At 37.6% G+C, this 27171-nt stretch overlaps 1 protein-coding gene across 1 annotated transcript in view; it reads right to left on the reverse strand.

The window, feature by feature from the left end:
* Positions 1–1653: 1653 nt before the first annotated feature.
* Positions 1654–27171, reverse strand: part of ELOVL2 (ELOVL fatty acid elongase 2) — a 41487-nt gene continuing 15969 nt past the window's right edge. The window contains exons 2-8 of the mRNA XM_088130619.1: positions 20428–20491; positions 17786–17973; positions 8849–8926; positions 6877–7048; positions 5163–5287; positions 4273–4407; positions 1654–2717 (exon numbers count right to left, since the gene is read on the reverse strand). Coding sequence (XP_087986745.1) covers positions 2592–2717; positions 4273–4407; positions 5163–5287; positions 6877–7048; positions 8849–8926; positions 17786–17973; positions 20428–20491 — 888 coding nt within the window. The 3' untranslated portion in view covers positions 1654–2591. The remainder of the gene's footprint in view (positions 2718–4272; positions 4408–5162; positions 5288–6876; positions 7049–8848; positions 8927–17785; positions 17974–20427; positions 20492–27171) is intronic.

The raw sequence follows: 27171 nt of genomic DNA on the forward strand, positions 1-27171 counted from the left end.
GGAATTGTCAAAGCCCCAGCTTAATTCAGCCTATTTTGAGCGCCCTAGAAAAGAATTCTTCTTCTTTTGAATCATTCCTTCATGAACTTTAAATGTAACTCTGCATTTCACTTTACAAGAGTGTGAATCCTTTCTGTTTCCATGTGTTCACCATAATTCAGGGGAAAACAACTTGGCAAATGTGAGTCTTGAAAATCAACATGGTGTCACTTCAGTAGGTTGGCTGAGGCTGTTTTCATGGGGTTGAAGAAACTAATTGAAAGTTAACAATTAATGAAAAATTTGCCAATTAATGTCTTTGAAGCTACACGGACAGAAAGAGAAGACTTTAAATTGTGTTGCTGTAAAACATCATTTATTTTCAATGTTCAATGTTTACAAGAAAATAACATTTAAAAGTCATAATCTTGGTTGTGATTCAAAATAGCAGCATTTTGACTGGTTTTTCTGCATTCAGCGACTGCCTGAATGTAGTTTATCCAAGTAGTTTTAAATGTTAACATGATACATTTTTCAGCCCTTTGAAAGCTTGATTAAGCCTTACTCATTAAGACAATGTTAGTTAGCTTTTTGAATCTGTAGAGGTGAGTGAGACAATCCTTACATAATTTATTATCTCTAATATTCACTGACCTGTGGAAAGATTTCTAAGATAATCCCTTCAATGACTCATTAATATTGTTCATGATTGGCCCTCCCCACCATAAAGATTTGCAGACTTATTTTAATTAAAAATCCTTCCTCAATCTGTTACCTTCATTGAATGGGTTTCAATTCTCAGTGCCAGTAAGGTCATGCAGACTAGAGTGATAGAAGTTATAGTCCAATGCATCTGATGGCATGAGTTTTTTCTAGTTTTTCTTCTAGTGTTGACTTTTGTAGTAGAGAGCTATGGGAAATTAAATGAAACTTCTCTCTTTTAGGAATTCCTCTTTTAGGAATTCTAATAGAGGAATTCTGAACCATACTGTTGAACCTTTCAGAGAAATACTTATGCTGAATTGGTGAAAAATGTTTGCACTGAATCTGTCTATTCTGCTTTGATATCTCCCTCCCTCTGAAATAGGAATGACAGTATTATAATCTCTAAAACTGGTTATAAAGTCAGACACTAAAAATGTAGAAATGGTATGCAAAATAAAATGTATTATCTGGACCAGCCAAACACCAACTGTCCCATCATCATTTTACTTTTAGAATTTTGCATGTGTCTTGTCTTGTCTGCATGAGTATGTGGAATTATTAGCTTTGCAAATGCTTTTTTCCATCTGTTACCCAGTTCTGTAACAGTAGAAAAGGCATCAAACTGGATAATTGCATTTAGCTCTACCTAGGTTGAATTGAGCAGTCCTATCTTCAGTATCTGAATATTGAGGATACGTAGCTTTTCACATCTCATGTGAGTAGAATTTTACTTGGTATCCAAAATGCTAAGTTGGCATACATGAGCAAACTTGCTTTCATCAGCCAATAGTGAAATGTTAACCTGGGATTTAATGCTTGCAGGTTGGTGATAATTTCTCTAAGCCAGTGTTTCTCAACCTCAGCAACTTGAAGATGTGTGGACTTCAACTCACAGAATTCCCCCAGCCACCGTGCTGGCTGGGGGAATTCTGCAAGTTGAAGTCCACACATCTTCAAGTTGCAAAGATTGAGAAACACTGCTCTAAGCTATCTAAGAGCAGGAAGGCTGAGTTATCTTGTTGCATTTCTAGTCTCAGTTGTAGTATTAATGTTAATATAGACTCAAGCAGCCATGTGATTTGCTGAATTTGTTCTAGTTGTCTGTAGATGTGGCATAATGAGAACGGAAGGTGTCCCAACTGAGTTTCAGAGTAACCTTTAAAATTTGTTGGACTTCAACTTCCAAAGTTAATACCATCCTGGCTACTGTGTGATTGTTGTGGTGTTTAGGATGCACAGCTGTGGTTTAAGGAGAGAAGATTTATGGAGCTATTCTTGTTCAGTTTTAAAATAGTGCATTTTAAAAGATGGCATACAGACATACTAACGTTCAGATAGTTTCACTGTAGCTGAACATGAATTTGTAATTAATTCTGTTGCACTATATATCCCATCCTGTTTCTAGAATGGGGAATAAGAGCAATCTATAGCACCATGAAGGCAGCAACCAAGATTCTGAGCACACAGATGATTTTTTCCCCTACTATAAATCAATTGGAACTAAGAGAACACCAAAAAAGAAGTGAAATGGGAGCTGTATCACTGAACAAACAATTGAATACACATTGTTTTCTCCCAGACTGCAGTCTGTTGCTAGTTTAAATTTTTTTAGGTTCTATTCAAGAATATCCAGATCTGTGTTATTAAAGGAGCAGTTCTCAAGGCATCTTCCCTATATTAAGAATTACAGAATGCAATTTTGCTTCAGCTGGATAAAAGAGATAAGTGCCTTCACCACTTACAAGTCTGTATTGTTAAAAAGAAATCAATTAATTAAACAGGGAGTAGAAGAATTGGTAACCACTGAGTTTAAGATGATACTAAAGTTGTGTATAATAGTCTTGCTTTGTTTTAGAAAAGTATTGTGAGAGGTATTTGTATTCTACAATGTAATATTAAAAGTATGGTTATTGTGCTTTTTTATTCAGAGCACCATTAATTGCCTTTAGGTAGTCTTTATGGAACCCATTCTTAATTTCTGTCACCAGGGGAATCTCTTCCATATTGGCTTTTGAAGACATTTTCTGATACGTCTGAAAAGAAAAACAAAGTTAAGGTGGTCCTTATAAGCGGATATAAAGAAGCATGCAAATGTAATTTGCCTACAGTGTTTAAACAGTGTACAGTCTCTCACTGTAACACTTTCATACTAGGTAATACCTATGTGTTTTAGCAGTTCTCATCTCTTGCTATTGCAAGTTAGTTGTTGAAGTATACCTTCTGACTTTGTAGAACAGCTGAATTAGGCAGTTAAAATTGCAGCTTTTCTTTGCTCTGTCTTTCTTCTACACTCCTACCCCCCAACACAAATCCAACAGTATAGTGTCCTACTTGTGGGTAGCAGAATTTTGCAGAAAAGTTCAGCTCATCTTTTCTCCATTATAGAAACACATGTGTACTGATCATTCCATTATTTCTTGTTATAAGACAATATAATGAAATGAATGAAAGATGGGCGAGAAGGTTTTGTCCTACTGTTCTTTCCCTTAAAAAAAAAAAAAGGCATTCCAGCACTAGATTTGCAAAGCTGAGATGTGAATAGCATAGCTCTTATAACAGTACTGGGTGTACCACTTTTGTGAAGGACAACCTTTTCTCACATAACAAAACAGCATAGCTTTGGGTACCAAGAGAATGCAATATAACCATAACAGAAGAAGCACAGCCTTGAAGAAAAGATTAGTAGGGCATGTGAAACAGCTAGTAACAAAGCATACTTGTGCAGAAAAAGAAACACTTTCAAATTTCCACAAGGGATTCTGTGGGAAGATTTAAGTTAGGCTATCACAGCATATGAGGAGTAGAAGCTGGATACAGTTCACAAGTGGAATAACGTGCCCCAATTTAAGGACCTTTAGGCAGAGGCTATATAACCTCTATCTAGTAGGTATACTTTAATTTGGATTCACACAGTGAGCAGGAGGTTGCACTCAATAGCCTAAATGGGCTTTTTCAATTTTATGAATGCTTTTCTTTTGTTTGGGCAATGAGGTGCCAGTCCCAAACGGGGTTACTGTTGATTTGCAGTTAGAGCTGGACTGACTAGTTCTATTCATCATTGGGCTATATATCACCCAGCTATCTATCAGCGCTTAGCAATTAAGGCTGTGCAGTGCTTTGGAGTCAAGGGCAAAAAGGCACGTCAGAGATTGCAGGGATATGCATGTAGCAACTGCTTAAGCAAACGTGCTATGGCTCTACTGCTGCTGCTGCAAAGGGTTAGTTGCATGATCCTGGAAAAACATGGCTACTTTATTGAATATGTGAAACACTTTTTGGTCTTCAGATCTGAGATGCTGCAAAACTCTGCCATAAATACATTTGTAGGTTTTTAAATTTGTAATTTTCTTCCTGTGTTACAGTGGCTATAGAAATCTGATCTGGATGTTAATTTGCCTTCATATTTCATGGGGGGGAAAAGGCTTGGCAAGAGAAAGCAGTCTCTCACCAATCCAGGTTGGACAGTCAATTGGAAACGTCTTATTACTCAGTCCAAAAAAGCAGGGATTCTTGTGTTTCAAACTAGGACCTTCATTTCTCAAAAACATAAATGTGCAGGCACTTCTCCACTCCTCTTGCTCAGCTTACCTTGACATAAAAGTTAACAAACAGAACCACCAATGTGGCCATGTAGGAGGACTGGAAGATGAGGCACCCAAAGGGAAAACCACACGGTTTGACAACTGCGCTGAGTGTATGTGCGATGGTGAGCAAAAACTGAATCTGTGGAAGAAAGAAGCATTGCACCAGTTGCAGAATTAAGTTTGTCTGAGATTAAAATCCATCCTCCCATATATGATCATCATGCGCCATCTGTTCTGCCAAGGCAGTGCCATGTAGCCATAACATAGTTGCAGGGGAGGGGACTCTGTGTTGAAGGCTCTGGCAATGGGGGGGGGCACGTAGAATAGAGTAAGGGAGAACTGGAATTAGATCTACCTTCACCAACCAGTGCTGCAATGCACATTTATCTTGTAACAGAGAATTGATAATTGAGCAGTTGCTCAAATATCAAGCAGGCTTGATGTTTCTTGATTTACAAGTGCTCTGCTTCTCATCCAATCTCTATTTCCTTTCCTTGTCTCACTTTCTGTGTAACATAATTCTTAGAATAGAATTAGAATAGAATTCTTAGAATAGAATTATGTTCTGTGTAACATAATTCTTAGAATAGATGACTATATTTTCTGACTTCAAGCTTCAGAGGATTGTGTGGTCTTTCAGATTCAACATTTTAAAGGTCCCACTTTGCCCATCGCTGCATTACAGAAGCAGTTGGATCCGAATGTGTGTAATACTAACTTCCATGTTTAAAAAACATGGATGTTTCATAAAGCTGAATAATCTGCCACCCAAACTGCCTCAGTCCTATCTTCATTTCCAAGTGGTTTGTACCCATAATTCCAGCTTGCTTCAACACTTAGGATTTTTACTCCTTAAACTGTGATTACTAAGTATAAATAAGAATATAATTGTACCAGTTGTGCTTGAGTGAGGTATTTCTTCCACCAAAGGTATTTACGCATGGATGGAATGACAGACAATCCATAGTAGGAGTACATGAGGATATGGATAAAACTATTCAAAGTGGGTCCAAAGAAACCTGTGATAACAGAATTAAATATATTGTCATATATTTACTACAAAGGATTTATTTTTATGAAGCAACGTTATAGTGAAGTGACAATTTATGGCACTTTAGCATACTGCACAGTTTTCTTAGTATTGAGGAATCCAACTTTATTCCTGTGGCATAAACTATTATCTGAAGATGGTTGTGTAATTTGTTTCTGTCCTTGTTATATTTGGCTGCAAAATCTGGAGGACCAGCAGCTGGAGGCAGAGAGTTCATTTTCTGTATTTTCTGCCATCTAGTGGTCATCTGGATTTTTGCAGCCCAGGTATGGTAACCGTATTGTGAGCTACAGACATTTCCTTCTATCTACAGCAACGATTCTCACAGCGTGATCCGCAGCAGCCTGTTCACCAGCTAGAGCCAACTGCCACTTCAGTCCCTGCCTAAAGTGGTCAATTAATATATTTTGCATTGCATTTTTGGAAGTAAACTTAGTTTTAAAAAGCCTCTTAAAATGGAAGAGATGGGAAGGTATACACCCATGAAATTTTAATAATGGTTTTATTGCCCAAAAAACGAGCTTCCATGCTCTGAAAGACGACAAAATAGGAAGGGGGGTGTTTGTTAAATTGGATGATCCACGCTTTTTCTGAACATTTATTTAATGAACCATAACTGCAGAAAGCTTGAGAAATGCTGATCTGGACCCACAGTGAAAGCATTTTCTACACTGGAAACATCCTGAAGCCTGTTTTAACTCCCACTTTCCCTAGAGAATTTCCTGAAGAGGAAAGGTGGGAACTGCTCAGATTTGGAACTCTCCATCTGGAAATACTTCACACAAGAAACGAAAACCTTGAAAAGAGGCCAGTCAGGGATTACCTGCAGTCTAATGGACACAGTTTGTCAGTGCTAACTGGCAAAGAGACAGCTTGATCTAGTGGTTAAGGCACCAGCTAGAAACCAGGAGACTGAGTTCTAGTCCTACCTTAGGCACGAAAGCGGGCTGGGTGACTTTGGGCCAGCCACTCTCTCTCAGCCCAACTTACCTCATAGGGTGGTGGTTATGGGGAAAAGAGGAAGGAGTATTAGGTATGTTTGCCGTCTTGAGTTATTTATAAAAAACAATAAAGGCAGGAGATAGATACGATGGTTCAGCTAGAAGTGAAAACTAAACTATGTTTTGACACAGCACGCTTGTGATCAAGCAAATCATGGCTTATTGAGCACAAGTGTCTGAATTTGCACAATATCATGAATCACATAACCACATTGGCTGGGTTTGCACAATTTACTGGGCCAGAGACGAACCACATTTTACCTAGCAAAACCCAGCTTATATGTATTTACCTACTGCAACTTTAGTTAAATAAGGGAATAAGGTTGATTACGAAGCCCATGAAATGTGCCACCACAAAGTAAAATGGCAACTGCTAGCTATTGCTGAAAGTTTATTCAGATTCAGAGCCATCTTTTGCCCATGTTTACTAAAGGTATTATTACATCCACCCCTTGTTTTTTAAAATGATTCAGACTGGCAATCAGACACATTCTACATGAAAGTCTTCCAAGTATGTTGTTCTGCAATATCTTAATTCACATCTCTAAATACTCACTTTGTCCACAAGGTATCCAGTTCATGACACACCACCAGATGTTAAACATAGTGGCATGATGATAAACATGAAGGAAAGTAATTTGACTGTTTTTCTTTCGCAAAACAAAGAAAACAGTGTCAGCAAATTCAACGACTTTGGAAAAGTAATACCACCACAACACCCGGGCCACCTGCAAGAAAGAGTCTGCAAAATTAATAATCTCATCTTAAAGCAACATATTCAGCTAATTTAAAGAAACCTTTAGTCAGACAAAAATACTAACTCTTCTTGAAGATTCTGTATGATAGCTAAAAATAAAGTTGAATGTTGCTGGGATCATATCCGTATTTTTTATTTATAAGTATGTCCCCTTACTTCCAAATAGGTGCACAACAGTTTTCAGCCTCAGTTCCTAGAAAGAGTTGTACATCCTGACACTAATCATATGTCCTCAGAATTAAGCTCAGTTGATTTAGTTGGGAATTAATTCTGCCCAGATGTAATTAGAATTCCTGCCTTAGAAATTACCCCACTTAGAATGCCATGCAGCTTTTCCAAGCTTTTTTCCCCCCAAGCTTTTCTATATATTTCCTCACAAAGACTCTAGTTATTCTTGAACTGCACAATTAAATTAAGCTCCATGGAAGAAAGTACCTTTACTAATCTTCTATTTACACCAAATAAGAAGCAGTCTACCTCTAAATACCAGTTACTGGTGTTTGAACTGGCATCAGAATCAAAAACTTTCTTTTAAGAAAAGGTGCAGCTTCAGAATTTTGACTTCAGAATCAATCAACATGGTGCTTATTCCAGTCTAGATAAGCCTATAATTTGGCAGTGTAAAATCTAGAATATATGGACAGAGGAAAAGAACCAACACGAGAAACCCTGATGGCACTGGGAAGTATAGCAGCTGTTCCACTTAGCAGGACCAACAGGGTTAACCGACGAACAAAACAGAAAAATAAAAGTACTGCATCCTCAGAATCAGGACTGGAACTGAAACTGAATGCTAAGGAATTGACAGAGATGCCATTTTTTCCCAGGCAATTTGTATGATTTGCATTTTGCCAGGTTTGAAATAATAAAAGCACCCCTCACACGTGCATGGGAATTATGCAACTATTCAGGGCTTCCAGCACGTGTAGAAAGCCTCTACGTTGACTTCCTTGGCAGACACCTAAATGGATGTAGGAGAAGGAAGATGCTGGGCAATACTGACTGTGACATCAAAGACATCATCACTCATTCTCAACCTGTGTATGATGCTTTTTCACCCAGGCAAAGGAGGACATTGTGCTATAAAACATATATGTCACAATGGAACATGATAAACCCTTTTCTAAAAGACTATTTTTAGGAAAATAATTTTGGCAAAGACTTTGCTAATAAAAAGCAAACACACATACAAGAATTTTAAATAAGGAAAATGAATCTAGGACACCATTTCCAAGTAAATGATAATCAAAAGTATGGCAAATAAAAATTTCAGTCACAGTATCTTACATACACAAAACAGGGTTTCCCCAGGCTTTTGGACCAAGAGATTAGGTGAGTTCTGCTGCCATGGTTGTGAGTTTTTGCGATTGGGGTCATTGTTTGAATCTTGGGCACCAAAGGTTATATGTAGTGATTGCTGTTTTAATCCCTGTATGTCACCCAGAATCACTGTTGTAAGATGGGCAACCATATAAAACAAAAAGACAGACAGACAGACAGACAATGCAATCACATACATGTCTACTCCAAAATAAGCTCCAGGATGTTCTACGGGCCAGTATCCCTGCTAAATGTGCCTCAGTCAGTACGAAACATTATAAGGTAATATGGCAGTCACTTCCAACTTAACACTCTCCAGATGCATTATGGCTTCTGGTGGGAAATACTAGGGACTGAGGTCCCACACCTACGCAGATTGCCAGGTTGGGGTCAGATGCATTAAAGCATGTATGAGCACATGATCGTTCCATGTTTTCTAAGTTGCCTTTACCCTCATGTCAGCTTCTCCTGCGCTGGTCAAGTTCTGACATTGTAAGTTATAACTTCCTTCCCAAGTAGCAAGAATTAGCTGAAAGAGAAAACATACTTATTACTCTGAATGGAAAACAGTGGTTCTAATAGTTTTTATTATTTTAATGTTTTCAATTTTTTTTTTGTTGTTACGGGTTTTTTTGGTTATTTTTTGTATTCTCTTTTGTGTTTTTAACTTTGCAAGCCTCCCAGAGTCACATACGTGAGATGGGCGCCTATATAAATTGAACAAACAAATACATAAATAAAATCCTGTGATAATATTAATTATGGCATGCACTTGGGATTTAAGTAAGAGAGAGAGTTTCAGTTCTAAGTATATTAATGAAATATAATCATAATTTATATTAATAAAATATTTATTTTAGAGTTCTTGATTTCACAAAGTCAGTTACACTCCAGTTCTCTGGCACCGTTATCTTTCTTTGCATTTTTATTCAGGTGACTGGCCCTGTTCATCCAAATTTCCAAAATTTACCACTGAACGATGAGTTATCACCACTGTACAGTGACCTTTGTCAAGAACTAACAAAAAATTGCAGCCTAATGCAAAACTGAACAAGTTTAAACTTACCTTAAACTTTGAAAATTCAACTCCATTGTTATTTTTAATGTAAAGGAATAATGAGATAGTGTTTTTTCAATGGGAATTTGTGTTAATCAAAGTAAGATGCTGAAACATTGTAGGTATCGTTGTTGATATGTGTTGTTTATCAGAATTTGGATTAGATTTTTTTTTTTTTAGCAAAGGGATAAGGAAGACAGTAAAAGATTTTGGAGTTTTTCAGATAATTTCCAGACCCTTTCTTCTCTCTTTTTAATTATTATGATTATTGATTTTCAAGTTATTTTATGTTATTAATAGTTGGATGTATTTATACTTTTATTTTGTTACTTAGTTTAGCATAATAAAATTAATAAAAATATAAGCATTCACACAAAAATCTGGAAATTATGAAAAAGCAAAAAATTCATTGGTAACAAATGGCAGGCACCTAGAGAAAGGTTAAATGCACTCTGTGTAGTGGTATTAATCTACTATTCTAGTGATCTGTTGGAACGGCTCATTATTTGACACTGTTCCTTGCCTTCAGAAGTGTACCTGTTTGGGCTCAGAGGAACGCAAGAGAAAAGATAGAAAGAGCAACATTACTGTTGCCTCTTTATATATATTTGCAGGACCCTAAAGAAGTGCATATTCCTTAAGTCACAAGAACAGCCTGTGTCTCATCTGTCATATTTACAAGTGGCATGAAGTCATGAAGGCAGGCAAAGAACCTGAGAATTTTTGTTTTGTAGATACAGCTGGGAGGCTTAACTAAAAGGCTGATAAAGCTAAAATCCTACAATCAAGTTTGCAAAGAGCTTCTTCCCATGGACTCTTTCTTATATTCCACTCTTTCTCTCAGTGCTAGGATTAATTCTTCTGTGGTGGTAAACAACAGCTTCCATTTAACATGTCAGGTGACAAAGATATTGACTAAGAATTCTTTCTTTCTAAATTATCTTTTTACCATTATTTTGCATGGCTCAGCAATTTGTTTGCCACAAAATTCTGTTCAGTCAAGAAGCAAGAGTTGCTTATTGCTTGCTAAGCCCATAGCATATATTGCAAATATTAGAGTGGGCCAGCTACCATGAATAAAATGTGACATAAATATGGTCCACTTTGACTTCTGCAAGGTCTGGCAAAAGGTAAGCATCAGTGTGAGTCACTCAGACTTTTGCTCAATATTCAATACTGGTTGAGAACCACTGACAGAGACCTTCCTGTGTAAACTCTGCTCATTATTGGGTTGATTTTGGCAGGTGCCTGGAGTTGTTATGGCGGAGTGCTGCTTGAAGCAAGTTGTCCACAAATGGTACATTAGGTCTTAGTTTCAAAATGGTCGGCATCTAAAATACATCTGGACTGCAATCCAAAACTCCAAACTTACTTATCTGTTCCATTATACCTGTTTCTGTAATGCAACCATACTATTCCCTCAGTACTATATCAGTGCTTTATTTTGAGATAGCTAACATAAAATCATGAAGTTGGAAAGGGCCATTTAAGCCATCAAGTCCAACCCACTCCTGCACAGTGCAACAATCCAAATTAAAGCATCATTGACAGATGGCCCTCCAAGCTATGCCCAAACATATCCCGTGAGCCCATTGCCAATCTGGGTAATCGGTTCCATTGTCTAACTGCTCTTACCATAGGCTTATTTTAACATCAATCAAAATCAGCCTTCCTATTATTTAAATCCATTATCATACTTTGCAGTATACTGTCCTAAGTACATTTTAATTCTATACCACAATAGTTAGAATATATTTATTATTACCTCCTTAATAATAAAATACTGTGAAATTTTGCCTAATTGTTGTTGTTTAGTCGTTAAGTCGTGTCCGACTCTTCGTGACCCCATGAACCATATTGCGCCAGGCCTTCCTGTCCTTCACTGCCTCCCTGAGTTTGCTCAGTTTCATGCTCATTGCTTCAGTGATGCTATCTAACCATCTCATCCTCTGCCGTCCTCTTCTCCTTTTGCCTTCAATCTTTCCCAGCATCAGGGTCTTCTCCAAAGAGATCTCTCTTCGCATTAGGTGGCCAAAATATCTGAGCTTGAGCTTCATTATCGATCCTTCCAATGAGCAATCAGGGTTGATTTCCTTTAAGATTGACTGGTTTGACCTCCTAGCAGTCCAGGGGACTCTCAAGAGTCTTCTCCAGCACCACAGTTCAAAGGCATCAATTCTTCGGCGCTCGGCCTTCTTTATGGTCCAGCTCTCACAGCCATACATTACTACTGGAAAAACCATAGCTCTGACTATGCGGATCTTTGTCGGCAAGGTGACGTCTCTGCTTTTTAATATGCTATCTAGGCTTGCCATAGCTTTCCTCCCAAGGAGCAAGCGTCTTTTAATTTCATGGCTGCAGTCTCCGTCTGCGGTGATCTTGGAGCCCAAATAAATGAAGTCTGTTACTGCTTCCATTTCTACCCCTTCTATTTGCCAGGAATTGATGGGTCCAGATGCCATGATCTTAGTTTTTTTAATGTTGAGTTTCAAGCCAGCTTTTGCACTCTCCTCTTTCACCCTCATCAAGAGGCTCTTTAGTTCTTCTTCACTTTCTGCCATTAGGGTGGTATTGTCTGCATATCTGAGGTTGTTGATGATACTCCCTGCAATCTTAATTCCGGCTTGTGATTCTTCCAGCCTGGCATTTCTCATGATGTACTCTGCATGTAGGTTAAATAAGCAGGGTGACAGTATACAGCCTTGTCGTACACCTTTCCCTATTTTGAACCAATCGGTTGTTCCATGACCGGTTCTAACTGTTGCTTCTTGTCCCGCATACAGATTTCTCAGGAGACAGGTAAGGTGGTCTGGTATTCCCATCTCTTTAAGAATTTGCCACAGTTTGTTGTGATCCACACAATCAAAGGCTTTTGCATAGTCAATGAAGCAGAAGTAGATATTTTTCTGGAACTCTCGTGCTTTCTCCATGATCCAGCGAATGTTGGCGATTTGATCTCTAGTTCCTCTGCCTCTTCGAAACCCAGCTTGTACATCCGGTAGTTCTCGGTTCATGTATTGCTGAAGCCTAGCTTGTAGGATTTTGAGCATAACCTTGCTAGCATGTGAAATGAGTGCAATTGTGCGATAGTTTGAGCATTCTTTGGCGTTGCCCTTCTTTGGAATTGGAACGTAAACTGACCTTTTCCAATCCCGTGGCCACTGTTGCGTTTTCCAAACTTGCTGGCATATTGAGTGCAGCACTTTAACACCATCGTCTTTTAGTATTTTAAATAACTCAGCTGGAATACTGTCATCTCCACTAGCTTTGTTGTTAGCAATGCTTCCTAAGGCCCACTTGACTTCACTCTCTAGGATGTCTGGCTCAAGGTCAGTGATCTTCACCAGCGTGGACATCAGGGACATTAAGATCTTTCTTGTATAGTTCTTCTGTGTATTCTTGCCACCTCTTCTTAATCTCTTCTGCTTCTGTTAGGTCCCTGCCTTTTTTGTCCTTTATCATGCCCATCTTTGCACTAAACGTTCCTTTCATATCTCCAATTTTCTTGTAGAGATCTCTAGTCTTCCCCATTCTATTGTTTTCCTCAATTTCTTTGCATTGTTCATTTAAGAAGGCCTTCTTATCTCTCCTGGCTATTCTCTGGAAATCTGCATTCAGTTGCTTATATCTTTCCCTTTCACCCTTGCTTTTCACATTCCTTCTTTCCACAGCTATTTGTAAAGCCTCATCAGACAGCCATTTTGCTTTCTTGCATTTCTTTTTCTTTGGGATGGTTTTAGTTGCTGCCTCCTGTACAAAGTTACGGACCTCCGTCCATAGTTCTTCAGGCACTCTGTCTACCAAATCTAATCCTCTAAATCTATTCATCACCTTCACTGTGTACTCACAAGGAATATGATCTAAGTCATACCTGAGTGGTCTAGTGGTTTTCCCTACATTCTTCAATTTAAGCCTAAATTTTGCAGTAAGAAGCTCATGATCTGAGCCACAGTCAGCTCCTGGTCTTGTTTTTGCTGTCTGTATAGAGCTTCTCCATCTTTGGCTGCAAAGTATATAATCAATCTGGTTTCGGTATTGACCATCTGGTGATGTCCATGTGTAGAGTCGTCTCTTGTGTTGTTGGAAAAGAGTGTTTGCTATGACTAGCTTGTTCTCTTGACAGAACTCTATTAGCCTTTGCCCTGCTTCATTTTGTACTCCAAGGCCAAATTTGCCTGTTATTCCGATTACTCCTTGACTTCCTACTTTAGCATTCCAATCCCCTATGATGAAAAGGACGTCTTTTTTTGGTGCTAGTTCTAGAAGGTGTTGTAGGTCTTCATAGAAGCAGTCAACTTCAGCTTCTTCAGCATCAGTGGTTGGGGCATAGACTTGGATGACTGTGATATTGAATGGTTTGCCTTGGATACGCACTGAGATCATTCTGTCGTTTTTGAGGTTGTACCCCATTACTGCCTTTCCCACTCTCTTATTCACTATGAGTGCAACTCCATTTCTTCTAAGGGTTTCTTGCCCACAGTAGTAGATATAATGGTCACCCGAATTAAATTCACCCATTCCCATCCATTTCAGTTCGCTGATTCCCAAGATGTCGACGTTCAATCTTGTCATCTCATGTTTGACCACATCCAGCTTGCCTTGGTTCATAGATCTTACATTCCAGGTACCTATACAATATTGTTCTTTACAGCATCGGACCTTCTTTTCGCTTCCAGATACATCCACAGCTGAACGTCCTTTCGGCTTTGGCCCAGCCGCTTCACTCTTTCTGGAGCTACTTGGAAATGCCCTCCACTCTTCCCCAGTAGCATATTGGACACCTTCCGACCTGAGGGGCTCATCTTCCGGCATCATATCTTTTAGCCTTTTAACATTGTCCATGGGGTTTTCTTGGCAAGGATACTGGAGTGGGTTGCCACTTCCTTCTCCAGTGGACCACATTTTGTCAGAACTCTCTGTCATGACCTGTCCGTCTTGGGTGGCCCTGCACGGTATAGCTCATGGCTTCACTGAGTTACACAAGCCCCTTCGCCACGACAAGGCAGTGATCCATGAAGAGGTTTGCCTAATTAGAAATATCCAAAAGTTTAGTTTTGGGGAGAAATTATATCATGTCAGGTGCCCTAATATCCACAGTAATTTGAGCAAATAACAGTCAAGGGGTAGATTCAACAAATGACAATTTTGCTAAGTGCCTCTGTCTCACACCTACTGACAAGAAAGAGAATGCTTCTAATGAGAAGTTCATTCAGACAACTGACTTGGTGCTGTAGGAAGGCATTTAATACAATTACTGATTAGCTTTGAAAAAGGCTGGTTAAGTGTTAGAATTGGAACGTAAAACAGAATTTGAAACCGAATTATGCACAAATGATGAACATGTAATAGCAAAAATGTATAAAATTTTGTTATGATTTGAAAGGAGAAGAACAGGTTAAAGATTGCATGACAAAATGGGCTATTAATTTTGGGTATAACATACAGATGAAAACTTGGAAGAGAATGTGGGTATTAAATTTACACAGTGTTACAATTTAAAAGAAAACTTTTATAAAATGAGGGATCATTGGTATATAATGCCATAGAAATTATCAAAAATATATAAAAGGATTCCAAACCAGTGTTGGAAATGTGAAAAATATGAGGGGTCATTTTATCATGCATGGTGGACTTGTGAGAATTGGATACAAATTCATAGGACGATGCAAAGGATTTTAAAGATAAATATTATGATAAAGCCAGAACTCTTTTTATTGGGACTTATGGACAATGAATTAGAAAAGGCTTGTGGAAGACTGATTTTTTATATGGTAACTGCAGCAAGATTATTGTATGCTCAATGATGGAAAAATAAGGAAATTCCCACAGTGAAGGAATGGATTGTGAAAATATCAGAACTTGCTGACATGGCAAAGCTGACCTGCTTAGTCAGAGAAAAAACAATAAAAACTTTTCTGAAAGACTGGAAACCTTATATGGACTTTTTGCTGAAGGAAGAAAAAAATGATATGATGATTTATGGGTTTGATGATTAAAAAAAAAAGTGGATTGGGGCTGAGGTATTTATATAATATCTAAGAGGGAGGATGGATTATAAGATTGTAATTATCTGTTGAAGAGAAGGTCAGAAGTCATTATATTTCATAACTTTAATTCCTTTCTTTTTTTCTTTCTTTTTCTTTTTCTTTCTCCTTTTTAGATTTGTCTTTTACTTTTTGTAAAATTCTTCCCCCCCCCACCCCCCACCCCCCCAATATAAGGCTGGTTAAAGTCACCTAAAGAAGAAGACAGAGCAAAACAGTTGAGAACAGCTACTACATCGTGGCATGAACTCTCTAACAGCACAGACCATGTGCTGCATTTAAACATAATGTAGGTATGGAAGATTTGCCACTACATGCTGATGGACATGTATACATGCTGATTCATGTATCTGTATATCCCATTCCCACTGAAATTGGGGGATAGTTCTGTACAGCTATGTATTGAACCTAACACAGAAGCAAAGAACAGATATTTTGGGTGTTTCCTCTTCAACCATAGTGTTCCTTTGTTTCTAAGAGCTGGGCCTTTCCCAGAAACCTGAGCCTTCTGTAGATGACATAAAACTTTTTTCTTTGTGGTAGTATTGGTGATGAGGTAGGATAAGTCAAGTGTTTAAACCAAACCCATGATTAATTAATGGTGAAAGGAGATTGTTTGCTTCTTTTTAGATGGATTCAGAAGGAACTGTGGAGAAAATCAGTACAGAATCCAAAAAGCAAATCTGGGGAAGGAGATGATGTCCCACATCATTGCTTTGTTCAAGGAGCAATCCAGATTTCCTGCTTTACTGAAGCCCTGCTTTCTATGTAGGTTGCCTATTTTTAGATGCTCTTCAAAGAGCTAGAGTTTAATCCATGGTTTTAGATGGGCTGCTGAGATATAATGCAGGCAGTACTTAAAGACTGCAGCACTTCAATCCCAGAGAAAAAATACTAGAATATAGTATATGATATATACTAAGCTGAATACTCAAAAGGTGGTGATTGTCATCCATAATGAGAGAACGTTACTGCACATAGTGATGTGAATGATGTCTGAAACAACGGTCTTTGAGACACTATTAGGCATTGTGGCAGTTTTTAATAAGTCATTGGTAATTGTTGCTATTAACTTGTCTGTTTTCCAGTGTCCCTGGGATATTCAAAATTCTGACATTTAAGCACTCAGTGAAGGACTGAGGAAAGGTATTTGTCTGTAAGTAAGCTAGAAAGAGGACTGTCACTTCCCACACATTCTGAAGGCAACAGTCACAGTTTAATTGGGCTAATGGCTGACATTCAAAAACACACAGATTTAGTTAAATAAAAACAGCTACCTCTGACTATGTGTTATTGTATAAAATCAGAGATTGTAAAAATATGTGTTTTTTTCCAGATAGTCATAATTCCATTAGAAGGAAAGCAATGTAACGGGGATGGGGACGTATGAAATTTGGAGCACCAAAATGACCAAGAAAGGTTTATCTTTTGCCAGCTGCTTCTTTGTTCAAAATAAGCACATTATACAGGTAGTCCTCACTTAACAACCATTTGTTTAGTGACCATTCAAAGTTACAATGATGCTGAACAAAGGGACTTACAACCGGTCCTTGCATTTACAACTGTCGCCACACCCCCATGGTCATGGGCTTGCAATCTGGGCGCTTGGCAATCAGCTTGCACTTATGATGGTTGTAGCATCCTGGGGTCACGTGATCGCCATTTGTGATCTTCCCAGCCAGCTTCCGGCAAGCAAAATCAATAGGGAACCATGTGATTCACTTAACGACTGTGTGATTCGCTTAACGGCCATGGTGATTTGCTTAATGACCACTGCCAAAAAGGTTGTAAAATCGGGCGCAACTTGCTTAACAACTGCCCCGCTTAACAATGAATCATCTGGTCCCTATTGTAGTCACTAAGCAAGGACTACCTGTATATGTTATGCCATATGCTATATGCTGTGATACACAGTTTGCTCTTTATATGTGATGCTACAATGTCCATTTGTTTTACAAAATGGTTTAAAATGGTGTTACTGGAAGTTCCTTATATACATGTCATACTTCAAGTATAGATAATAAATTCATTCCGAAAGTCAGCATTCCTATTTTGCACTAATACAAAGTGCTTTAAAATGGTCCCATTGAATCATAGAGATCACAGAAGATCACAGAAACTAAAAGAATAGATGTTCTTGAATGTACAGCACAGATGCATTTAAAACATCTCTGGATTCCAGTTTGGGAAGGCTGAAGTCAATTTGACCCAAATAAATAATTCTTACCAAATCCCAATCAGTTGAATAAAAGCCAAGTAAGGAAACTTGCTGCAATTAAAGACTTACCTCTATCAGCATGTAAAAAGACAGCACTGTGACTCCAAGGTTATATACAATAAGAAGACCCCTGAGTGACAAAGCAGGCCTGTTCTTCATAAAAGTGGTGCCCAGACATATGAAGAGCAGATATAGCATGGTGAGAGCAAAAGTAGGTAAGTACGAATCCAGCATAAGCCACCCTCTGACCCTGGGATCTGAAGAAATGACACCAAAACATATCCCAATAAAAATGCATTAATCCCCATGATAAATTCTTGGTTATTCTTCTAATACCCAATTAAATTGTTGTATAATATAACTATATAGATAAGGATACAGATAGACACACATATACATATACACATACAAACACAAATTGAGGTTTTGTTAATGTGCATTTGCACATTAACAAAACCTCAATAAATTTATGGGAAGGTTATTTGTAGAAAATATTAAGCTTGGGTGAATTATTCAGATATAATAGTTATTCAACATACTGTAAATAATTTGTTTAAACTATAAGGTATGGTTGCTAAATGTACCATGATAGACTGGAAGTAGAAAATAATCTGTCAGAATGAGAGCCTAATTATTTCGATTGCTGAAAGTCTAAATGTACTTTATTTATAGAGTAAATCCACTGAACTAAAAGAGGTTTATTTATAAGTAAATAAGCTTAGGTTTATTCTATCAATCCTCAAATACGTCTATACTGTATATGATACATGTACATGTGTATATGGGTGTATGTACTGTATATGGGTGTGTGTGTGTATATAATGAGAGACAAAATGTAAATTTCTTAATTTCAGGCTTGATTAGTTTTCTAAAATTCATCCAATTTTATGTAAGAATTTACATGAAAATTTGTAAGACTTGTACTAATACATGCTTTATGGTAAAAGATTTTCATAGTGTTTATACTTGCTGCAAAATATTTTCTCCTAATAGATTTGCGTATGTGTGCACTTTGCCCTAATAGATACATTTTAATTGATTGACAAATTCTGAAAAATACAGCCTGTTAAAAATGACAAATCAACCATCCATCGGAAAGTTCAATATTTCTTGGGTCCTTCAACTCAGTCTACTTCCACATGTGCTTCACTAGAATATTTATTTATTTATTTATTTATTTATTTAATTACATTTCTCCCCCGCCCATCTCCCCCCAATGGGGGAACTCTGGGTGACTCACACAAAACATTAAAACCATAAATATATATAAATACATAAAACATCAATTTAAAAACATTACTAAAAAAGGAAAAGGAGAGTCCAAGAAGATGAAGATTCTGGGGCTGAAGACAGCAGGCCTCTATGGGGCTAGCCATCCCCACGCTTGAAGTATTCCCTCCCCACCCCAGGCCAAGTGGCAGAACCATATTAAATAAAATATATTTAATTGGAAAGAAAAATGGGTGCTCCTCCCTACGCCATGTGTCATTGCTGCTATGCGAGCTGCATGGGTTACCAGTTGGCCTCAATTCAAGACACTGTTCACCACCTATGAAGCAGTTCATCGCAAAGGGCCTGGTTATCTGAGGGACTGCCTATCTCCAAATGTTCTGACCATCTGGTACACATGGTCAGAGCGAGTGTGCTCCAGGTCCCCTCAATTAAACGTCGTTATCTTGTGGGACCAAACAAGCATGCCTTCTCTGCTGAGGCCCCTGCTCTCTGGAACAGCATCCCCCTGTGTACTGGGCAGAGGGAATGGTCTTAAATAACAGGAGGAAGAGCCACTACCAAGACAATGGTCAGATAAAAGAAACCTGAGTCCGAGGCAGAACTGTAACCTGAGAAAACATCTCAGACAAAACTCTCCCTAATTCTCATGAAGATAAAGGGAGGGAGAGGAAAGAACATTCAGATTTGCAAGATTCTGTTACTATATCTTTATAATAAAAGAAATATTGGCCTGCATAACTTTGGTTTCCTAGTCTGGCTGACCTTGAAGGGTTGACACCCCAGAGATTTGTATGGGTCCCTCTCTTCAAGTATTCTGGAAGTCTCTTAAGACCTAGCTCTGCTCCCAGGCCTCGGGTTAGGGTATTTGTGGAACCCCTGTTGATTTTTTTTAATGTTACTTATGTGATTTTATCCAGGTGGTCATGTTTCTTAAATTATGTATTTTTAAATGCTGTAAGCCACCCAGAGAACTTTTGGAGTCAGATGGCCTCAAAATCCAATAAAATAATAAAATAAAATAAAATAAAATAAGACAGGGAAGAGGTAAACTAGACACACAAATTGGATCCATAAAATCTGCTTCCTGATCTCTAAGTGGGAGGAAAGGGAAAGATGTATTCCTTTTTCCATACACCCAAGTGGATTTCTTATCTCTCTTGAACATTCCCAAATTGCAAAGAAATAAAGAAGGAATTCTGAAGTCAATGCAACTTTGCCAAATTTCACATTTTAGATTATTATCATAAGCACATTATTTATTACTCAGCATTGTGGAAGTAAAAGGAAGGAATAGATGGTGTCATGACTACCAGATTTAATCTTAGCTTTTAAAAGAACATGACATATCAGATGGGAGAATTTCTGAGGCTCTCCATCGTTTACTGTCCTCAGCCATTCAGGTCAAATGTTCAATTATGCATTATTTCTAAATACTTGCTAAGTCATTGGGCAACCAGAAAGCTCCAGAAAATGCATACCTCTATCTCCAAACATATAGTCCACAAACTCATTTACTTCTTGATCAAAAGCCTTCAGCTGTTCCTAAAACATAACAGAAGAAAACAGGAGTTATATTCATTATCTTTTCATATGAAAAGATAGAGAGATAGAGAGCTAGAGCTAGAGATATAGATATATGGTTATAATAATTGTGACAGCATCCTGTGGTTGAGAAGAAACAGTCTGCACTCCTGAATCTTCCTGCTTTATTGTTTTTTTAATAGAAATAATCAGTACATCTTAAAAAGTACAGAATAAAAAGGAGAATAAGCAAAGAATGAAAAGTATGAGTACATGTAATCTTGAGAAATGCAAATATTTTAAAGATCCATTTTCAATATTTCTATCCAGAAAACCATTTGTAAATATGAAGATAATATATTAAGAAAAATTTAATAAGCTAAGAAATAGAGACCAGATTTGAATAACCATGTCTTTCACTGTTGTTTTAATTTTTAAATCAATGCATGTTTCCACAGTTTGGTATCAATGATCTAAAGAAATAAGTATTTAGCTTTCCAGTGTTTTAACACTACTACACCTGGAAGCTAACAACAGAAACAATTTCTTATATTTATACATCTTAATAAAAATGAACAGTAATTTGAGAGCACATTATAACAATTTAAAAACTGTTGAGTGATTTCAAGATTTCTTTTAACCTAAAATAATAGATAATCTGGCACTGGAACTAAAGATGATAACATTTTCCAGTTGGAGTACCCTCTTTCAAAAGCAATCTAGAAACAGTACAATTTACATAATACAATTTTAGAAGAGATTGTAACATTTATGGAAAATTTTTATGGGATTACTTGCAGAAAGGGATCCTTTGCCACAATGAGCATGGGCTGGTCTGATCAAGTTCAAATTCCAAATCATCTTGCCAAAGTTTGTTGAGACATTAAAGGGAGCCCTTTTTGCTTGATATAAGAATTTCATATAATATTGAAGATTTTTTTTGTCTTGATGTTCAATGAAGCTATATATACCGTTCTTCAAATATTGATAATGGTTGCACCTGATAACTTCTGGTAAACGTAAAAGGAGATCTTATAACTGCTCTTATTTTAAACCAAATTAGAATTTATGGCTAGTTTTTTGGCAAAATATATTCATAAATAATATAGTTAACCAATTATTGCTAGCAAAAATCAACAAAAATGAAATAATAGAATTATGGTAGAATCTCAAACACTGATGCCATAATTATTCTACCAATTTAAATTAGAAACTAACTAAACAAGCACGGATTAAATCTGAGATATCTGCTCTCAGTTTCTATTAGCAACCAAACAGAATTTAGCTACATTATGTAATAATTTTGTTTGGAAAGAAGGAACCAGACCTAATGTTCATCAGTACAAGGGGAAAAAAACAGAATCATTAAGTAGGACTAACAATAAATTGAGTGAATCTCAGCAAAAGATGCAGCACCAACAACACTGCCCCACAGTCACAAGGATATAGTGGCTGCATATATGGAGTTTTCTTAAATATGCTCTCCAAAACTGCTGATGGAATGTTTCTGTAATATTTAGGAATAGTGAGCAAATCAGGATACTTTGCTGGCTTGGAACAGTACAACTGGCTCCCTAAAATTACAGTTTTAGGGATAATATTTTGTTCATTTTGACATTCTACACCTAAATAATTTCCTCAAGAACCAATCTAGCCCATTCATATCCCAAAGGCATAAAATATTCAAGGGAATAATCCATGATGCCCTGCTACAAAGTTAATTTAAAAGTTAAGCAAGAGATGAGTGAGGCACCCTTATTATAAACTGTCTCCAAACATGAATCTTCTCCATTAATTGGCCTAATCTTATGCACTTGACTCTTACACAAGTATTATGATATAATCTATAAATGAGAGTAAACAAATGCAGATCTATCAGTGAGTCCTTGTGTTTGCTTCACAGTTTTTCCTCAAGATAAGATCAAATGCACAGCTGAAGTTAACAAAGACTACTTAAGGGAATAATTTAGTATTTTTTAACTAGATGGCATTACATCAACCTTGTCCATGGTTGAATGGGTGGCTCTGAAGCCATGCTCTTCTCCCACCAGAACGTTTCTAGAATGAAGGCAATACAATAACTTCTAGAAAAGATGTTGGGGTTTTGCTAATAATACTTAAAATGCTAATAGGATTATAATTGTCCAGATTATCCAGTCTATCCTTCATAAAAATCCCAGTCCCAATCTTTAGGGATACAGGTCAACAGATCAATACAAATAAGAAGACATACCAAATTTGGGACCCACCATTCTAAATTATTCCTGATTAAGTCACAGTCTGTGGCTCTTCCTGGTTTCAGATGTTTCACTAATTTGCATATTTTAAAAACTGAATTTGGGGGCCATTAAGAGAGAACCATTATCCAACTCAACTGAAAAGGGGGAAAAAGACTCTCAGCAATAATAAATTTTCAATCAATCAAATATTTATTCTGATAAAATCTTCTATCTTCACACTCCATGTATTAGGTAAATTTATCCTTGTGGAAAAGATATACGCATGGTCAGCAGTAGAAAATTCAGCGGTCTTTCTTTTGTTATTCCTCTTTTGGGCAATGCCATGTTAGTAGCAGAATTAGATTGCAGTATTTTACGGACATTTGAATGTAGCATTTCTGATGTCAGATAATATTGGTGGTGATTCTTTTCTATAGGCGTGCTTTCAGATCTGTGCAAGGAATTGATTTATAGGCCCAGTTTATAGGCTACTTGCATTTAGTTCTAGCCCATGTTCTCTGGTGACTAAAAATCAGTGGCTAGCAATTTAAGTTGACTCAAGACCCAATATTATTAAACAAATCAGAATAGCAAATGTGTTGTTTTAATAGCTTGTAAAATTATAATGCAACAGAGAAATAGATAAAGGACTGAGAATGGTAACGTGGGCAAGGCTGAATATATTGGATAATTGTAGATCCTTCAGTGAATACAGATTCACTTCTATGAATACATTCTCATGCTCCTGATATACACATAGTCCTCATTTGGGACTGGCAACTCAGTCGTTAAGTGAAGCAGTTGCTAAGTGAAACCGTGATTATGCTTATGATCTTATTTCAACTTTCCTTTGCTTTACAGACCTGCAAGCATCATGAATGCAAGGACAGGTCACAAAGTTACTTTTTCATCACTGTGGTAACTGCAAACAGTCGCTAAACGAGGACTGCCTGTACTACAGTAGCATGTTATAATACAAGAATCTCTGTGTGCTTTCCCAACTATAGATATTAATAGGATCAGGACAGAGAGCTCTTTAAGCGGTAAGGTATTTAGGCAATATATGCTACTGAAGATCTAAACATCAGTTGAAAGATGGGAAAGCATGAAGGTATCTTTGAAAGATGTAGCAAATGCAGTACAGTACAGGCTACTGAATATTACATTTCAGATGTAGCAAATGCTGTACAGTACAGGCTACTGAATATTACATTTTGAAACAATTGCATCTGTCCTGTTGTTATAAGCCACATATTCTCAAGGCATAGTGTAAAATTAGGCAGTAATCACCAAAGTTGGCAATTGCTGATAAGTTGCAACAAGACTTTGGAGGAGTTATGTGCTGTGTGATTTTACCTGCATTCCCTAAGCTAGTTTGTTGCCTTCAAGTATGATGTATGATGCTATTTCATTACCCATGTTGAGGAAAGATTCAACTGTCTACACAGCCTTTGTACATAGAATGGGTGGTAGTGTCATACTGTCTTTTGCTTTAAGCTACAAAATGTTTTAGGCTATATATATTCTATAAGTCCCAGGATTTATTGTATGTTGGAATGCTTTATTGCCATGATTTCCTGTTTCTCTCTGTGTATATGAAAGATATGCCAAATAGAATATCACATACATACACAAACCAATGGTCATAACAATAAATATTTTTAAAAGAGAACCTAGGTGAGATATCTGGGCTGTCAGGAAAGAACTTCAATTTAAACCCACCTTTGCTATTCCTGCTTACTAGATAAATGTACACATGCTTTAATTTATGATTAGATTATGTAAGCCTGTTATTCAAAATAGGTATAATATAATTATTAAACTGAAGTCTAATGTAATGTTGGTGGCAAAATCTTTGCAAGCCTTCAGGTTGAATGACTGATTCATTTGTATTGCTGAATGAAGGATGAGGCATGCAGAAAAATCAGAAATTTATTATTTCTAATCCAAAACGAAAATGTACAGGTAGTCCTCACTTAACAACCACAATTGGGACCAGCAACTCCATTGCTAAGCAATGCGGTCATTAAGCAAGATATCACATGACCACGACAGACTCACAACTCCATTTCTGCCATGGTCATTAAGTGAATCAACTGCAGTTGTTAAGTAAGATATCAGGTGACTGCAACTTGCGATTTTACTGCTGATTTCTCCATTGACTTTGCTTGTTGGAAGTCGGCTGTAAAGTGTGCAAATGATGATTACCTGACTACAGGACACTGTGATGGTCATAAACACCCGCCAGTTGCAAAGTACCTGAATCTCAATCACATGACCACTGGGATGCTGCGACAGTCATAATGCAAGGACCAGTCATAAAGTTACTTTTTCAGTGCCGTTGTAACTTCAAACAGTCGCTAAACAGGGCAGTCATTAAGCAAGGACTACCTGTAATGCAAAGTCCTCCCTCTTTACTTCTAACCAGCACAGTTGTTGAACAGCCACTTATTTTGAAGTGAGGCCATTGGTTGAAATGAATTAGCCCTGCCTCAGTACTTCACAAGGTGGCAAGTACTGTTAAGACAAGTACTGCCCATTCATACAGCTTTACTAGAAACCAACAAATGTTCAGTTGAAACTTACACTTTTGCTATGTATTGCCTAGCAGCCACTCCTTCCCTATTAGTAAATTCAGAAATAGTATTACCAATAACTTTTCTTATGGGCTTTTGAGCCTTACCCAAATTATCCAAACATTTTAACACAGTCATATCAGAATCATATCACATCAGAATCAAGGCTACTTCACTCCCATCACATATTCCAGACTCTCAGTGCATTTGCTTGGAGCGGATACATAGATACTTATACACAAATGTGCAAATAGCTGCCAGAAAGTCTCATTGATGGTAGTGCCTCAACTGTAGATTTATTTTCCAACACTGATCTTAAAATTTATTTTAATTCTTGCCTCGTGTTTGCCTTACTGCATTTAGGAAGCATGTCTTGAGTTAGAATATTGGCCTTCCAAACCTAATATTGTTTCCTTTGCTAATCCACCATTACATATTATGATATTGCAAACTTATTTTGCTTTCAAATCTAAACCCAATTTAAGCCTGGGTAACAGAAAAATCTGAAATGCTTATTTGTTCTTTTCTACTAGCACATACTTAGTTTTGCTGACTCCAGTTCCTGCCCAGATGGTGTATTTTTATGAAGTGCTTAATAATAGATATTGAGCCAATGATTAACCATTAATCATGAGAATACACTGGGAAATTAGAATGAAAGGATATTGAAAAAATAATCTGGTATTTCACAAAAGTATGTAAAGGTTAAAAACAGAAATGTAAGAAACACATTTGCATTTGAATATGCTTGAAAATGGTTATTACCCATCCAGCAATCATTTTACTGGGCTATTTTTTTTAAAGTGAAATACAAGTGGTCCTTGTTTAACAACCACTCATTCAGTTACTGTTCAGATTTATGATGATGCTGAACAGTGATAGTTACGACCAGTCCCCGTACTTACATTGGTTGCAGTGTACCCAGTCATGTGATTATGAATTGGGTGCTGAGCGTCCAGCTCGCAATTAGGATGTCACAGCGTCCCTTATCACATGATCACTATTTGTAACCTTCTTTTCTGGCTTTCTACAAGCAAAGTCAATGGGGAAGCTGGCAGGAGGTCACAAATGGCAACCATGTGACAACCTCGCTTAACAACCTGCAGTGATTCACTTAACAACAGCAACTGAAAATGCCAGAATTTCTGTCCATAAGAGCCGCAGTCACGTGATGTTGTGCTTTACAACCACGTTGCTTAGCAATGGAAATTCCAGTCCCAATTAACCAAAGACTACCTGTAAAGTAGGCCAATCCTATCATATCCAAAACCTAACCCAGTTAGGAAAAGGCCTTGTTTTATAGCTCTACCATCTCCAGGGTTGTAAATGAGCTGCCTCAAAAGCAAATAAATGAAATCCATTTTAAAGTAATCCTACTCTGGCTGGTGTGGGTCTTCCGGGCTGTGTGGCCGTGTTCTGGAAGTTTTGTTTCCTAACGTTTCACCAGCATCTGTGACCGGCATCTTCAGAGTGCAGGAGCACAGACAGGAGCAGTTCGCTCTGTGCCCTCCTGTCTGTGCTCCTGCTCTCTGAAGATGCCGGTCACAGGTGCTGGCGAAACGTTAGGAAACAAAACTTCCAGAACACGGCCTCACAGCCCGGAAGACCCACACCAGCCATCGTATGCCGGCCGTGAAAGCCTTCGACAATACATTGAATGCCTCTATGGGGAGGAAACGTTCCGACAGGCACAGAGACTAGGAACACTCCGGAACAGAAAAGCACACCTACTATGATCCTTAACCTTCCTACTACGATGCAGAGACACTGGGACCATCCCAGCCTTTCTCAGAACAACCGCATTTACGACCGACTCGAACAAGCCCTCTTGCATGAGAGAATACACACAACCTGCAGAAAACTTGCCATCACAGACAAAGAACTATTTGACATACACATCAGCATC

This window comes from Python bivittatus, unplaced genomic scaffold (genome assembly GCF_059951505.1).
Source record: "Python bivittatus isolate LINGU-HERP-01145 unplaced genomic scaffold, Pbiv_v1 ctg000840_np1212, whole genome shotgun sequence".
Taxonomy (NCBI): Eukaryota; Metazoa; Chordata; class Lepidosauria; order Squamata; family Pythonidae; genus Python; species Python bivittatus.